This window comes from Lissotriton helveticus, chromosome 2_1 (assembly GCF_964261635.1).
Source record: "Lissotriton helveticus chromosome 2_1, aLisHel1.1, whole genome shotgun sequence".
Lineage (NCBI taxonomy): Eukaryota > Metazoa > Chordata > Amphibia > Caudata > Salamandridae > Lissotriton > Lissotriton helveticus.
Genome location: NC_136059.1, coordinates 1,517,082,869 through 1,517,100,321, shown reverse-complemented (window position 1 = coordinate 1,517,100,321; position 17,453 = coordinate 1,517,082,869). Strand labels below are relative to the sequence as shown.

At 43.4% G+C, this 17,453-nt stretch overlaps 1 protein-coding gene across 2 annotated transcripts in view; it reads left to right on the top strand.

Annotated features, from left to right (window-relative positions):
* Positions 1 to 17,047, top strand: part of LOC144818734 (zinc finger protein 484-like) — a 253,023-nt gene extending 235,976 nt beyond the window's left edge. For both annotated transcript variants that reach the window (XM_078676426.1, XM_078676425.1), the window contains one exon: positions 15,750 to 17,047. In XM_078676426.1, the coding sequence (XP_078532552.1) occupies positions 15,750 to 16,570 (821 nt within the window). In that variant the 3' untranslated portion in view covers positions 16,571 to 17,047. The remainder of the gene's footprint in view (positions 1 to 15,749) is intronic.
* Positions 17,048 to 17,453: the final 406 nt, after the last annotated feature.

Genomic DNA, 17,453 nt, shown 5'->3' with positions numbered 1-17,453 from the left:
TGCAGCCGTCTTCGGCCCGGCTTGCTTGAATCCTGATGGTGCAGTGAGCAAGGGACTCATGTCTGAGCATACCCTTCCACACCTGTAGTGGCCAAATTGATTCATAAAAGGGGGTGGTGATGGACAGAGCATCTGAATTAAGCAGAACACTCCTACCCAGTCAAAAGATCAGGGCTTGATCCATCACCGTTTTTTAGCTCACTGCACCATCCCAGTTCAGAACCTGGCTACATGCAAATTAGTCTGTCCCTGGCCCAGTGCATCATGGGAACAGGGCAGACCAAACTACCAAGCCAATTCTTTACTGGAAAGGAAACAAGCTTCCGGGGACCGGTTTCTGGCATTGCAGCCGTCTTCGGCCCGGCTTGCTTGAATCCTGATGGTGCAGTGAGCAAGGGACTCATGTCTGAGCATACCCTTCCACACCTGTAGTGGCCAAATTGATTCATAAAAGGGGGTGGTGATGGACAGAGCATCTGAATTAAGCAGAACACTCCTACCCAGTCAAAAGATCAGGGCTTGATCCATCACCGTTTTTTAGCTCACTGCACCATCCCAGTTCAGAACCTGGCTACATGCAAATTAGTCTGTCCCTGGCCCAGTGCATCATGGGAACAGGGCAGACCAAACTACCAAGCCAATTCTTTACTGGAAAGGAAACAAGCTTCCGGGGACCTGTTTCTGGCATTGCAGCCGTCTTCGGCCCGGCTTGCTTGAATCCTGATGGTGCAGTGAGCAAGGGACTCATGTCGGAGCATACCCTTCCACACCTGTAGTGGCCAAATTGATTCATAAAAGGGGGTGGTGATGGACAGAGCATCTGAATTAAGCAGAACACTCCTACCCAGTCAAAAGATCAGGGCTTGATCCATCACCGTTTTTTAGCTCACTGCACCATCCCAGTTCAGAACCTGGCTACATGCAAATTAGTCTGTCCCTGGCCCAGTGCATCATGGGAACAGGGCAGACCAAACTACCAAGCCAATTCTTTACTGGAAAGGAAACAAGCTTCCGGGGACCGGTTTCTGGCATTGCAGCCGTCTTCGGCCCGGCTTGCTTGAATCCTGATGGTGCAGTGAGCAAGGGGCTCATGTCTGAGCATACCCTTCCACACCTGTAGTGGCCAAATTGATTCATAAAAGGGGGTGGTGATGGACAGAGCATCTGAATTAAGCAGAACACTCCTACCCAGTCAAAAGATCAGGGCTTGATCCTTCACCGTTTTTTAGCTCACTGCACCATCCCAGTTCAGAACCTGGCTACATGCAAATTAGTCTGTCCCTGGCCCAGTGCATCATGGGAACAGGGCAGACCAAACTACCAAGCCAATTCTTTACTGGAAAGGAAACAAGCTTCCGGGGACCGGTTTCTGGCATTGCAGCCGTCTTCGGCCCGGCTTGCTTGAATCCTGATGGTGCAGTGAGCAAGGGACTCATGTCTGAGCATTCCCTTCCACACCTGTAGTGGCCAAATTGATTCATAAAAGGGGGTGGTGATGGACAGAGCATCTGAATTAAGCAGAACACTCCTACCCTGTCAAAAGATCAGGGCTTGATCCATCACCGTTTTTTAGCTCACTGCACCATCCCAGTTCAGAACCTGGCTACCTGCAAATTAGTCTGTCCCTGGCCCAGTGCATCATGGGAACAGGGCAGACCAAACTACCAAGCCAATTCTTTACTGGAAAGGAAACAAGCTTCCGGGGACCGGTTTCTGGCATTGCAGCCGTCTTCGGCCCGGCTTGCTTGAATCCTGATGGTGCAGTGAGCAAGGGACTCATGTCTGAGCATACCCTTCATAACATAACACTAAACTGCCATTGGTCCTCCAATGGATCTTTTATGTGGGCTAACAGGGAGTTGGATATTTAGAGAACGTGAGGCAAATCCTTAGGGGGGACATGGAATGAGAAAATGCAAAAAATCATGCTAACATATAACCTTTACTTCAGACATTTCTATTCGTAAAACCTACGACAAAAAGGTTCACACCAAGAATGACTCCAATACAATATATATGCTCAGCTAAACTATTTATCTAAGCCTCAATTTGAATTGTCGGGAACATAAATCACATTATAATCAGATTTATTTGAAACCATTTAGTACAATTAGTCACACTGTGTCATACAGATTCAACAGGATAAACATTTGCTGGTTACCTAGGAAAGAGGTGAGAGAGGTAACATTGGGAAAAAAAATCAAGTTTCAGCATTTAGGTTATACAAACCAAATCGGCAGAGTCAAAGTGCAGAGAGTCACAGGAATGCGTCCATAAACTCTTCAGCCGAAGAGTTGTACCTGAACACTGTACCAGCCGGCAAAGTACAGGTGTGAGATGGTTTCGGAAAGTTCAGTTCAAATGAGTTTTGCATAAGAAAAGAAATCAGAGTTCAGTGTGACAGCATGCCTGGCAGGAAAATTGAAAATGACAACCAGCCCCTGACTCCTTCTCCAAGGGGGCAATTATACTTCCAAAAGTTCTCCGTTTATGCCCACAAGGATACCATCATACGATATGGTTTCCATTGGTTATTCGCAGTGGGCTGCTCATGGTGTGATCAATACCTCACTAAGAAATCCGGAAACATTAAGTAATCCTTTTGCAAAATCATCAAATTCAATAACTTTATATTGCCATCTTTTCCTCAGAAGTAAGAAAATTCACTTTGTTCACTGCCTATTCGTTCCAAGACGCTCTCTCTGAGTGTGCAATTGTATTGATACATTTCTATCAGAAGTGTTGCTGATTCAACAGAGAATCTATTGTTTGAAAGCCTAAGAAAGAAACTTCATGGAAAGTTTTCACAGCGTTCAAAATGATTACTTTAGGTAGATTCTGCTTTTCGAACGAGGAAAAGAAAGGATTTCAGGCCTACTGGAGAACCTGACCTTATGGGCCAAGCGGCGCAGGGCACGCCTAAGATCTCCGGGCTCACCTGCCTTGACAGACAGAGACACGAGACACTCCGTTAGGCGTAGAATAACAAGTTTATTAGCTGCAGCTAAGCACAGTTGTCTAAGAAGTACCAAACGGGTAAGTTCTCTAGAGACTGCTACTTCATTCCGTAGCGTACAGTCTATTATACAGAACAAGTTTACAATGACTACTCCCAAAACGCACAAAACTGACAAATAGGAATAGTTCAAAAACAAGCTATCGGATGTCTAAAACACACCTTCCTTTCAGACCCTGTGTACTCACCTCCCCTCAAGTTAATTAACACTAGTGCCCGTGATTTAATTTGCAGGTGGTAAAACATGTGTAGAATGCTTCAAAGGATAGGCTATGTAACAAGAGAACACACGAAGAGAATAGTGAAGGCCAGCTAAACAAGATAGTCGAGAAGAATGGTGGGACTCACAGTGGAGTAAGACATGGATTAATCAGTCTAGACATGGCTTTACGAACTCGGCCAGTCCCTGACATCGGTTTCGTAAACATGAGCAAGAGTTATTCTTTAATCATGAAAGACACGTAGCAGCTGAAAAGGCAAAAACACCATGTTTACCGCGTTCGCCGTGCTGCCTGAGTGAGGCAACACAAAATGGCGGCTAAGCACAAAATGGCGGCTGAATATGAAGCGAAATCGAAAACTACGTAACCTCAGACCCTCCTTTTGCCATACTCAGGCAAAGCACAAAGAGACCCACGCTAGTCTGAGTCGAAATCAATGGTCATGAGGTCATTGAGTTGTTGCTGCAACATCATCCTAATATTCTCTGGTTTCTGTGCTACTGGCTTAGAAACACAGACGGTGGCACAAAGTCCACAAATAGCTGGGCCACACTGTAAACAGAGACAGCAAGAAAAGATGATTGCTAGAATCATTCCAAGGAAAGTTAACACTTTCCATCCTCAAGTAGACAGTAGTCCCAAAAACCATCCCATCACAGACCAGTCTCCAGTGTCCTGATGAATGGACTCAGAGATGACATGTAGCTTAGAGATGGCTTGGTATACTGTAGGGGCATTGTCAGGAACATAAACGCAGCAGCTAGACCCAATCAGTTTACAGACTCCTCCTCTATCTGCAAGAACAATGTCTAGAACCATCCAGTTCTGTAAAGTCATAAGACTGAAGTTCAGCCGTCAAATTGTTCAATGCTCCAGAAGTTACATTTATGGTAGCATCGACCACACGAACTAGGTGTCTGATGTTTCTGCTATTGACCATTGGACCCCAAAAGGGAAGAAACCCTTTCAGAAAATCCACTCCCTCTTGTAGAGATGTGTCTTCAGAATCTACAAATCCTCTACCAAATCTCTTTCTATGGTGATCAGCAGGAGCAGTATATGTAGGGGGAAGGAGAAAAGCTATATAACATGTTCCCGAGAAATATGTGGGAAGCCATGTATAAGCTCTATCATGACAAATGAAATATGTACCTTGAGATGGCACTAACAGTGAAGAAATCAGGGGTGCATAAACATACGTATGGGAACAATTACTCTTCTCTTGCTTACTTTTGGTATTCTGGCCATTTATTTGTAAACACAAATAACCTCTTTGGGGAAGAACCCAAATCGGTGCGAATTTCTTCTGTTTAACTTTATCAGAAAGGCTAGTAACATACCGAGTCACATTCCATCGATCATAGGCTGTTTTCTCATCTTTGGGAATTTTACTAATATCAGCAATCTTTGCCATATTTACTATTCCCTTTATCAAAGGGCTATGACTGAAATCCACTCCACCATTATAAGACCCACCAGGAGGATATCGAAGTTGATTCTGGTATGCATTAGAAAACATAGCCAGATAAGCCCAAGCAGAACCTTCATACGGAAATGGAAGGACTAAATACGGCATCCCTCTCTCTGTATTATGTGGTATGAGACCACAAACCCAACAATCAGTAGTATTTACTATTAATTGATGCTGGTGTAACAATTGAATGAACGAATTGTTAAAGTATTCAATTCTTCTCATTTGCTCGTGGTCTGGGAGTTAGTAAAATTTATGCGGAGAAATAGTAGTAGAGGAAATCAAAAAAACAGAAGTAGGAACAGGTGTTAGCTGTACAATATGTATAAGCCATCCTATGCATGCTAATAAACTACATAAACATACTAAAACACATAATGCTACGCCACAACGACTGAATAATAATTTCTTATAATGATCTCTTTTCATTATTTTAATATCATTCCCTTTCCCTGCATTATCCATTACTCTAAAGGCGTTGCTCACGATAATCTTCCTTAATCACTTGGCTGTGGTTGTTAGCCGTCCTATGACACTGCAAGTCCTGTTGACCTAGTCACTATTCAGGTCACAGCTCAAGACTCCTACCGTGACCCTGCAACTTGATGGAGAAAGAAAAAGGAACGTTTCTCTTTTAATAGAAAAAGAATTATAAAACACAAAATTAACTGTCCTTAGGCAACCTTCTTCTTAGATTGTATCGTGTTTTGCCAGGTGCCGTTTGATCCTTAAACAGAGTCTCTGGATCTGTTGTATTTAGTCTCAAAAGTAAAGGTACAGCTTCCTGTAAAACGTCGTCGTCTTCTTTCTCTGAGCTAGTCCAATCCAGGCGTGCACTGCTGAACGGTACAAATCTGGGTACCTTTTCGCATTCGGTATCACCAACACCTTATCGGACCCACTGGTCAAAAGGTAGAGGCAATAGTACCCTCTTGCAATGCACGCCGTGGATCCAGTTCTTCTTTCCGACGACTTTCACAGCTGTACGAGTAGTTAGTAAAACTTGTCTCGGCGGCCCCCAACGAGGGTCCAAATTCTTCTTCCTCTGGAAGTTTTTGAGACCAACCCAGTCTCCGGGTTGAATGGAGTGTCCTGGATCCGAGGAGGCCTCCGGCAAAGCGTTTTAGACCGGTTGACGAATAACATGCAATTTAGTGGTGAGGTCATGCAAATAGTCAACCAACAATGGGTACGGAATATCTGAGTATTTCTTGGGGCGAGGGACTCCCCAAACATTACCTGCCCGTCCAAAAACAATTTCGTATGGGCTAAGCCCCAAACGGGAATGAACGGTCGTTCTTGTTGAAAGAAGTGCCAAAGGCAAGGCATCAGGCCAAGAAAGGCCTGTACTAGCCTGAATCTTTGCTAACTTAAGTCTGAGAGTGCCATTATAGCACTCTACAAACCCGCTGTGAGGATGGTTTGCCGCATGGAATTTCTGTCTAATACCAAGGCCCACACACACCTTCTGCATAATTTGGCCTACAAATTCACTCCCATTGTCACTCCAGACAATGCGCGGCAAACCAAACCTTGGGAAAAATTCCTTCATAAGAACCTTAGCAGTGGACAAGGCAGTGTTGTCCTTTAGGGGGTAGGCCTATATCCATCGGGAAAAAGCACAAACCACCACTAGGACATACTTGAGATTGTTAAAACGTTCCATATGGATATAGTCTATTTGCAGTACCTCAAATGGATACGTAGGGGTAGCAAAGTGACCTGCTGGAGTTGGAGCTCCCTTTCCTGGATTGTGCATTAAACAAACAATGCAATGTTTCACCACATTTTCTGCACATTGAGGAATACCTTCATTTTGCCATACTGGAGCTAGAAGTTTACATATACCCCTTGCAATAATATGGGCTGGTCCATGAGCCATAGTAACTACAGGTAGTACATACGCATCTGGCAACAACCATCGCTGATGCTCTGATAATTCCGTCCAACATCCCATCGTGTCCAACATTCCCGTACTCTCTTTCCACTTACTCAATTCTTTCTCAGTGGCCTCTTTCTGAATCGCTTATACGCTTTCTACTGTGTCTTCACACATGCCATCTTCTGCGACCCATCTTACAGGGCCTGCAACATACATGCGACTTTCAACATTCTTCGCCGTCTCCCTCGCTATTTCATCTGCAAATACATTTCCTTGACCCACATCATCAATAATCTTTTTATGGGCACTGCACTTCACAATCGCTATTTGAGTGGGCAAAGCAAGTGATTCGAGAAGGTCAGTCACCAACTGACCATGCTGTATTTTAGTGCCGTGGGAGGTAAAGAATCCTCTTTCCCTCCACAAACGACCGAAACTATGGGCAACACCAAACGCATATTTGGCTGTCTGTATAAACAGTCACTCTTTTCCCTTTCGCCAACACACATGCTCTCGTCAATGCAATCAATTCTGCAGCTTGCGCTGACTTCTGTGAAATACGTGCAGTTTCTACCACTGTGTGCAAAGTCGTAACAGCATAAGCAGCTGTCGTCTCGCCATTAGGAAGCTTAAAACAAGACCCATTTACCCACAGGATCCCATCCGGATCCACAAGTGGTGTATATTTTAGATCTATTGGACCTTTTGTTTCCTCTTCTGTACGAAGAAAACAATCATGCTGATCTTGTACATTTTTCTCATCCAAAACAGGCAACAATGTTGCTGGATTCAGAACATTACATCTTTTAATATGTATATGGCTAGCTAAAAGCGTCAACTCCTATCCAGACAAACGGGCACTCGTTAAGTGCTGAGTTTTTGTCCTGTTAAGAAGAGTATCTACTGCATGAGGCACCATAACATTAAGAGTATGATCCAGCACCAATCCAGCAGATTGACGAATAGAAATCGCCGCTGCTGCTGTTGCTCTAAAGCAACTGGGTAATGCTTTAGCTACCGGATCTAATGTAGCCGAAAAATAGGCACATGGCCTTTGTTTGTCCCCGAATTGTTGTGTCAAGACTGATAATGCACAAACTTCCCTTTCATGAACATAGAGTGTAAAAGGTTTACTGTAATTTGGAGTACCCAACACAGGAGCAGAACACAAAGCAGTACGTAAATCAGAGAAACTCTTTTGACATTCATCAGTCCAAGGAAGAGGCTGAGGCGTATCTTTAGAGTGAGTGCCAACAGAGGTTTAGCAAGTAGAGAAAAATTCGGAATCCATTGTCTACAATAAGAGGTAATGCCTAAGAAAGCACGCACATCTCTTTGTGTGCATGGTACAGGCATTCGTTCGATTGCATGAATACGTTCTGGGGTCAATCACCTTCCCTCCTTCGACAAGAGATGACCTAAATAGGTAACCTCTTGGCGGCAATATTGCAACTTAGAAGGTGATACTTTATGGTGTAAATCAGACAGATGTCGCAAAAGCGACACAGTCGTAGTTCTACAGACATCTTCCGAATCAGTAGCTATTAACAAATCATCTACGTATTGGATAAGAGTAGCACCCGAGGGCAAAGAAAAGGTGTCGAGCTGGGATTTCAAAGCTTGACTATATATTGAAGGACTTTCACAATAGCCTTGCGGTGCACGCTTAAATTGGAAACTTCGGCCTCCGAGAGAAGCCAAAGAGATTCCTACTCTCTTCAGCAATAGGAATGCTAAAGAAAGCATTTTTGAGATCAATAACCAAAAACCAAGCTGCCGAAGCAGGAATCATAGTGAGCAAAGCAGTGATGTCCGGCACAACAGGAAACTGAGGGACAACAATTTTGTTGACCTCTCGAAGATCAATCACAAAACGGTACACAGATGGCTGGGAAGGATCAGTACGTTTAAGAATAGGCAAAACAGGGCTATTGCAAATATTTCCTCTGGTCTCTTCGACCACACCCTTCTGAACAACGTCATGAACAATAGCCAACAAGGCTCTCTCACCATCGTTAGATATTTTGTATTGAGGAACACGTGGCAACTTAACGTCAAGCTTAACAGTAATCACATAAGGTGGAATTTGCAACAAACCAACATCATTCGGACCTGTAGCCCAAAGCGTAGCAGGAAGTGAACGCAGTTCAAGTGGCAGCTGTTCTTTAGATACATACATCAGAGAAGTCAATTTATCACCCAAAGTAAGATGCACACCAGAGGGTGAACAATACAGCGTAGCATGCAAGCATTTCAATAAGTCCAAACCCAATAAATTCTCTCCAAAACCCGTTGTTAAAAGAAGTGGAGCTTCCAAATCATACGGACCAATAGAAATGGACAAAGGACAGGAAACCGGGTTAGTAACTGGGGCGCCAGAGAATCCCACGGAAACATTTGTTAAGCCAGACAAAGGTGCCCCAGGGAGTTTGGAACGCATTATAGAATTTCTCATTGCACCAGTATCCAAGAGAAATGGTTCTGTAACACCCAATGCTACAACATTAACATAAGGTCCCTCCTGATCCACTGGAACTGATACGACTCCCTTACTTTGTCTAAGGCTGTCCTAGCTAGTATGAAAATCAGCATTCTCACTATCTAAACAATAGTCATCGTTATAATACTGTGCACACTGAGAATTCCGCTGATCAAAATAATTCGTAGAGTCCTGAGGGGGAGAGGGACGTCGGTCCTGATACGATGCACCACGTCCTCTACCCCTAGACGCAGACCGAGAATCACCACGACCCCGTGGTGCTAATGATCCACCATAGCGCTGCAATAAAATCGGACAAGCATTCCTAAAATGACCATCCTCTTTGCAATAGGCGCATTGATTAGGAGCCAACGGAAATCGCGGAGCTGAAGATACCGGTTTCTGCAACAACTTCTGAAACTGTGGGGGCTGTTGAAATTGGGGCTGAGCAGAACGAGGGGGATAAGCCTGTTGCAGAAGAACCTTTTTTTTTTAATTCCTTAGTCTTTTTCTCCACTTTTTCCTTATCTTCTTTATCCCTATTTTCGTAATAGTGAGCAGTAGCTAATATCTGGGCAGTTGAAGAAACGGCCCATGAACTCTCTGATTGTTTCAATTTATGCAACAACTCTGGAAGTAGATTAAAGACAAACTTATCTACGAACAATCGTTGTCCACCTTCAGTACTCATATCCTGACCACTATGGTCGATGAAAGTCTCTTTGAAACGAGTAAAGAAATCGGAGACACTTTCATCAGTCTTTTGTTTGCATGCTGCTAACTTATCCCAATTAACGCGTACAGCAGGCATCATCGTTTTCATAAGATCTATTATTCTACCAGGTAATTCTGTAACTAAATCATCAGGTTTGGCACCACCTATTTGTCCCGCATCTGCAGCTGTAATAGCAGCCCAATTACCACCTAAAGCTTGATCATGATCTTGTTTACGAATCTTAGTCCAGATCGCTTGTGGGACTACATTTCCCATAAGTAAATAAATATCTGCCAGATTCAGGATACATGCATCAACAGTCTGGGACAACTCTTTATAATACCCAGCAGGATTCTTACGTGAGTCCGGTAAAGACTGTTTTAGCGCCAAAACTTCTGATCTTTTCCAAGGATCGTGTACCCATATACGCTGAAAATGAGCCGGGACACCTGGAACATTACCTGCCTGAGGAACTTCATCTCTCCATATTGGAGGAACTTCTCGCATCGGATATTGTGCCATTTTACGACGAACCGCAGGATCAGGCTCAAGAGAATTTTGAGAGAAAAAGGAAGATCGAAGAGTAACAAGCTTATGAATAGCGCTCTCCACAGCAGGACCCACAATAAGTCCCTTATCAAATTGATCCTGTACTTCAAATAAATCCTGGGGAGGTGAATCCAGATCCACATCTCCCCATCCTTTAATAAGGGTATTGCACATAGCATTGAAAACATACCGCTATGTAGGCGCATTCCATTGAAGGAAAGTATCCAGAATATCACGCACACTATACTGTACACTACTCACGATCCAATTACGAGCAAGAGAATCTAACTTAGTCCGTTCCTCTAAATCTGGAATCTGACTACGAGATTGTCTTCGAGATGACGCAGGAGAAAAATACAGAGGTCCAAGAAAAGGTGACAGAAGACCTGAAACGGTTTCGACTAAACTTTGTCGAGCTGTAGGGGAATCGGACACTAAAACAGGAGACAATGTATTCTGTAAAACAGGAGAAGAATCTGTAGCAAAAGAAACGACAGGTAAAGGAGACTGAGGCACAGAAGATTAGGGTACAGAAGTCGCTGGCAAAGGGGGCTGAGGTGGAATCACAGGAATAGGCAATTGTGCAGGAACCAGAACAGCTGGATTAGCAGCAGGTTGTAATGGGGGTGCAGTAGCACCTAACACATAAGGTGGAGGTAACGTCAATAAATGGGACATAAAAGAATCTTCGTCCGGATTCTTACTCTTTGATGTAGTAGGTAACACAGGATAACATCTATCTAGTGCCATACGATGCTGTCTTTCCGATACCTCAATCACCTGATCAGCTTCGTCATTTTTAAACTGTTGGGCAGCCTGTAAAATCGTCATACTCTGCTCTTTCTTATCTTTTTTCATCTGCTTAATTTCTTTCTGTTTGGCTTCCTTACGCCAAAGGCGGAGAGAGTCAAACATTGCCAGCCGGGCTTTTCTCTTAAATAGAATTGCTTCCAAATTATCTAGTATATCAGGCTCAAAAGAACCATTTTGTGGCCACTGTAGGACACCATCCTTCTTTGTGTATCGTATCCATGTTTCGTTAAAAACAATAGGACCCAGACCATGTTTTGAATAGAGCTCGTAAGTGGGAGTTCCAACTGGAGGAATCGGACAAGAATCCTCTAGCCGGGAATCCCTAGAACAACCAAAACAACAAAATTTCCTAAACTTACTGAATCCAGGCATTTCGTAACGAACTGGACTTCCTTACAAACGTCAAGGGGGTTTAGACAATATAGTCACAGCACAAACGTACTTACCCCTTGGCTTCGGTTAGCGAGCTAATCGAATAACAAAAACAAAGAGTGGGCGCTACCCACGAATACTTAACTAAATGTTCTTCTCACACCAACAGATGTCCGTCTAACGTCTCGCAATACCGATCATCACCAGAGGGCCAAGGCAGGGCGACAGTCAGGGCAGCAGTCGTCAGCAGCCGTCGGGAAGGAGTAGCCGCGCTTCAAAAGACCTTTGGTCCACTTCGACATGCAGGGGTCGCTCACGTGGTTCGTGAAATCCTCCGGAATTTTCTTGCGAAGCTCCTCACGACCTTCGGGCAAAAACTACTACCACTGAAGTCGCCCACACGTTGGGCCGCCAATTGGAGAACCTGACCTTATGGGCCAAGCGGCGCAGGGCACGCCTAAGATCTCCGGGCTCACCTGCCTTGACAGACAGAGACACGAGAAACTCTGTTAGGCGTAGAATAACAAGTTTATTAGCTGCAGCTAAGCGCAGTTGTCTAAGAAGTACCAAACGGGTAAGTTCTCTAGAGACTGCTACTTCATTCCGTAGCGTACAGTCTATTATCCAGAACAAGTTTACAATGACAACTCCCAAAACACACAAAACTGACAAATGGGAATAGTTCAAAAACAAGCTATCGGATGTCTAAAACACACCTTCCTTTCAGACCCCGTGTGCTCACCTCCCCTCAAGTTATTTAACACTAGTGCCCGTGATTTAATTTGCAGGTGGTAAAACATGTGTACAATGCTTCAAAGGATAGGCTATGTAACAAGAGAACACGCGAAGAGAATAGTGAAGGCCAGCTAAACAAGATAAAGTCGAGAAGAATGGTGGGACTCAAACAGTGGAGTAAGACATGGATTAATCAGTCTAGACATGGCTTTACGAACTCGGCCAGACCCTGACATCGGTTTCGTAAACATGAGCAAGAGCTATTCTTTAATCAGGAAAGACACGTAGCAGCTGAAAAGGCATAAACACCACGTTTACCGCGTTAGCCGTGCTGCCTGAGTGAGGCAACACAAAATGGCGGCTAAGCACAAAATGGCGGCTGAATATGAAGCGAAATCGAAAACTGCGTAACCTCACTACATGAAAACTTGCTGAATCACTATTCCGTTATGATTAATATAAACACACATTAATATGAATAATTAATTTTCCTAGTTAATTCACTCATTAATCTTCTCTTCAAGGTTACATATCAATATTAGGTACTTCTAAAAAAAAATACTTCACACATTTATATTTTCAAAACAGATTAATATACATGTTACTTTTGATATGCACGTTTGTACCACACAGTACTAAATAAAACTGTGAATCTTCATATGGTCAAGCCTCTTAAGCATTGTTTTTATCGTTTTTAAATGTTTCATTACGTAAGCATTAGTTTAATTTATCACATTGAGAAGTCATCAGCAGCACATTTTCTAGGTTAACTATGTTTGGATTCTTAATCACGTGATTATATTGCATGAACAAATCACTTTTTCTCTCTTTATTTAGGTCTTTCACATTTTTACGTTTCAAAACATTTCTGCATGCTTTTACGATACAGTAGAAAATCTCAAGTTTTTCTTCTTCAAACATTTTACACGTTTTTATCAAAATTAATGTCGTAAATCTCTTTTGAGGCTGAGAATTGATAGTGTCACAGCAAACAAATGATGGACGGAATGCTGACAATGCAAACCTTCTCCCCCTGTCAAAAGATCTGGGTTAAATCCATCGTTCTTTTTCCCACTACGCCACCCCAGTTTGGACCCAGCCATGTTCAAATCAGTCTTGACCCTGTTCCTCATGGGAACAGTCCAGACCAAACTGCCAGGCCAGGTCCTCCCTGGACCGGAAACACTGAATCCTGGGACCGGTTTCACGGTATATCACCCTTCTTCAGCCAGGCTAGTTTGAATCCAGTGGCTCAGTGAGCAAAGGGACCCACATCTGGGTACCCATCCCACTTAGTGTGAAAAGTGTTACAGAAAACAAGTGATGGACAAAATGCTGATAATGCAAACATTCTCCCCCCAGTCAAATGATCTGGGTTAAATCCATCGTTCTTTTGCCCACTACCCCACTCCAGTATGGACCCAGCCATATGCAAATCAGTCTTGACGCTGTGCCTCATGGGAACAGTCCAGACCGAAATTCCCGACCAGGCCAGGTCCTCCCTGGACCGGAAACACGCATCCTGGGACCGGTTTCAGGGTATATCACCCTTCTTCAGCCAGGCTAGCTTGAATCCAGTGGCTCAGTGAGCAAGGGACCCACGTATGGGTACCCATCCCACTTAGTGTGAAAAGTGTTACAGCAAACAAATGATGGACGAAATGCTGATAATGCAAACATCCTCCCCCATTCAAAAGATCTGGGTTAAATCCATTGTTCTTTTGCCCACTACGCCACCCCAGTTTGGACCCAGCCATATGCAAATCAGTCTTGACCCTGTGCCTCATGGGAACAGTTCAGGCCAAACTGTTAGGCCAGATCCTCCCTGGACCGGAAACAAGCATCCTGGGACCGGTTTCAGGGTATGTCACCCTTCTTCAGCCAAGCTAGCTTGAATCCAGTGGCACAGTGAGCAAGGGACCCACGTCCCTTGCCTGATGTGATGCGGAAAGAGAATGTGTACCCCAATTTTCGCAAGCAATTAAAAACTTGGCTATTTAATCAATAATTCTAATCTAGGTTTTCAGAGACTTTTTCAGGGCCTGCGCTGGGAAACCCTTGTTGGGTAGCTGTGCGCATTAGAAAAACAAATTAACATAACATAACAGACGTGGGTCCCTTGCTCACTGTGCCACTGGATTCAAGCTAGCTTGGCTGAGAAGGGTGACATACCCTGAAACCGGTCCCAGGATGCTTGTTTCCGGTCCAGGGAGGAACTGGCCTGGCTGTTCGGTCTGGACTGTTCCTATGAGGCACAGGGTCAAGACTGATTTGCATATTGCTGGGTCCAAACTAGGGAGGCGTAGTGGGCAAAAGAACAATGGATTTAACCGAGATCTTTTCATTGGGGGAGAATGTTTGCATTATCAGCATTCCATCCATCATTTTGTTTGCTATAACACGAGATTTGATAGCGGCAACCCTCATTAAACTTTTACCCTTCATCAGTGGTGAGGTGTGGTTAAGTAGGTGTAGTTGCTTAATCATGCGTATTAGAATTTTTCCTTTTCTCCTTATGCATGGGGTATCACATTAAAGTTGTGGTTGGGTGTTTAGCGCTATGTGTCTGCTTTGATGATTGGGCAGAAATGTGTCAGACTGTTTTGTGGAACAGTGGACCAACCTACAGGAATTCACATTGCAGGGACTGTATTATGTAATAAACAAGCATATGAAGTGCACTCACTGATCCACGCAATGGCTCATGATACAATGAAGGATGTAACTGGGATGACGTCTTTGCATGTGTGTTCTGTGCATCATGCAGGGCGTAGTCCTATAAATGTGATTGCTGCAAGACTGTCCTGGGAGAATGCTGTGGTCAAAAGTGTTGTGTGTGTCCACTTTCTTCAGTAGAATAGCAAGTGTTTCAGCAGCAAGGTAAACGCTGAAATGTTCTTTTTTCAGTGCTCTTCACTTTGTCAGTTTCATCTGTTCAGTGCAGTTTGTGAAAAGCACCTATCCCACTTTAAATACACTATGTTTACGGGCTCAATACGAGTCAGTGGGAATACCGACAAATGCACAATCAAAAGTTTGCCCCGAAATTTGGATTCCAAGATGTTATTTTACACCTGTATATATATGGTTCACAGTTATTAGTATAGCCCTGCAATACCAATCAGTTGCACCTTCACATGCCCTAGTTTAAAGGATGTGGTGTCGTTTTTACAGACATTACTGCACTTGTGAGTGTTTCAACACCTTATTTTTACCAGATAAAACTCAGAGGAATTGTACAGGGTAAAAAAAAAACCATAGCAATTCAAGGTTTTGCCCCTCTAAGGGAAAAGCAAGCTGTTTTATTATGTAATATTTTCCATCCAAGATTTGTGAATGATTTGTTAATAGCACGCATTGTAACTTCTGCATCATACAGCATCTGTGTTTATCAATTGAGGTATTACCACACCAAAAAGACTGTGGTCTTTCAAGTGTTTAAAATGTGGCCATAAATTAGTGTAGGAATTAACTGCTGTTTGCATCTTTTGCTTAGGTGTCCACTTGTCCGTAATCCCAGCCGAAAAACAGCAGTTAAAGAGCTGGGACAGAAGGTATCCAAACAATGAACATGGCAACATTGTCAGTCCCAGGTTGAATGCTGGAATCCATTCTGTGGAAAAGGAATATGCATGCGCTGAACATGGCAGCAGTTTCAGCCACAGACCAGACGTTGGCCTGCTTGGGAAGGCCCACACAGGATCAAGGCCATATATCCTAACTGAAACTGCCAAGAGGTTAAGTGAGCCCGCAGGCATCGGCTTGCCTCATGCAATGCACACTGGATTGAAACTGTGCAAATGTGGTCAATGTGGACAGTTTTTTAGCCCGTCCGGTGAGAATTCACAACAGCAGTCTATCAACCGAGAGTTAGTAAACACATGCAATGAATGTAAGAAGAAGCCTATGCAACCAAAAACCCTTATTAAACCCAAGGGTCGTAAGCTCCATGTGTGCTCTGACTGTGGGAAGAGTTTTAGGCAGTCACAAACCCTGATCAACCACAAACGTGTGCATACTGGAGAGAAACCCTTTTGCTGCAGTGAATGTGGAAAGAGTTTCAGACAGCTACAAACCCTGACAACACACCAGCGAATACACACTGGAGAGAAGCCTTTCACATGCAGTCAGTGTGGTAAATGTTTTAGTGATGTTGCAAATCTTATTCGGCACCAGCGTATACACACTGGCGAAAGACCTTTCCAGTGTGCTGAATGTGGCAAAAGATTCAATCGACGAGGGCATCTTATTAGACACAAGAGAACACATATTGGAAAGAGGAGAAGAGTGAATACTCTAATGTCATCTATGAGCTGAAGACTTTACCTAGGTGTAACTGATTGTAAAAGAGCTTTGCCAAGTCTAAGCAAGCGAAAATAGTGGAGCACCATGTCGAGTATGGTGAAATGCTAACCACAAGAGAGGCTATTGGGTTAGTAGAAGGTGGTTTTAATGGTGCCAAACCTTCTGGATGTGATTGACATACCGCAGTGCTTGCGAAGACACCCAAAATTACAAACTTTCAAGTACTGAGAAAAGCAGTGAACAACTGAAGGCTGGAAGGAATGGGGCTCTGTGACGTGAAGTCAAGCCAATTGCAGCAGTTAGGGAGAAAGGTTCAAAATCACTAAAATCCAAAGTCTGGTGAACTGGGGACAAATGAAAATGAAAAAAACATAAAGTGATTTTATTTAGATGAAAATTTACCAAAAATGACCCAACCGTAAAACAAAATATGTAAGCACACAGTTAACCTGGATTAAAAAAGTTCTTTCCTCAAAGGGAAAAGGAATACTTTTCAGTCTCAAATGTGTATTTATTTCCACCTCCGAATAGGTCCTGGTGCAAAGAACAATTAACAGATTATCAGAAGAAAGACCTGTATATCCAGTTTGAGAAAATGGAGAGCTTTAAACAAAAATGGCTACAGGGTTGCAGTACCCTTTTAAAAAAGGTTCAAGCAGCATACCTTGTAAATATGATTGTCTTATACATTTAAAATATTTCCAAACATCAAAAATATATATGTGGTGTAGGCAGTGCTTAATTTGAACCAGTGGGTTTCGATGCTTGGCCTTGGCACTTAACTGTCAACACCGGCTCTTATGATAGTCTGCAACATGGTGGTGCTGCTTTTTTAATTTAGAGACGAGCATAACAGTTGTTTGTTAATTCAGTATACCTTAATAATGACTAATAC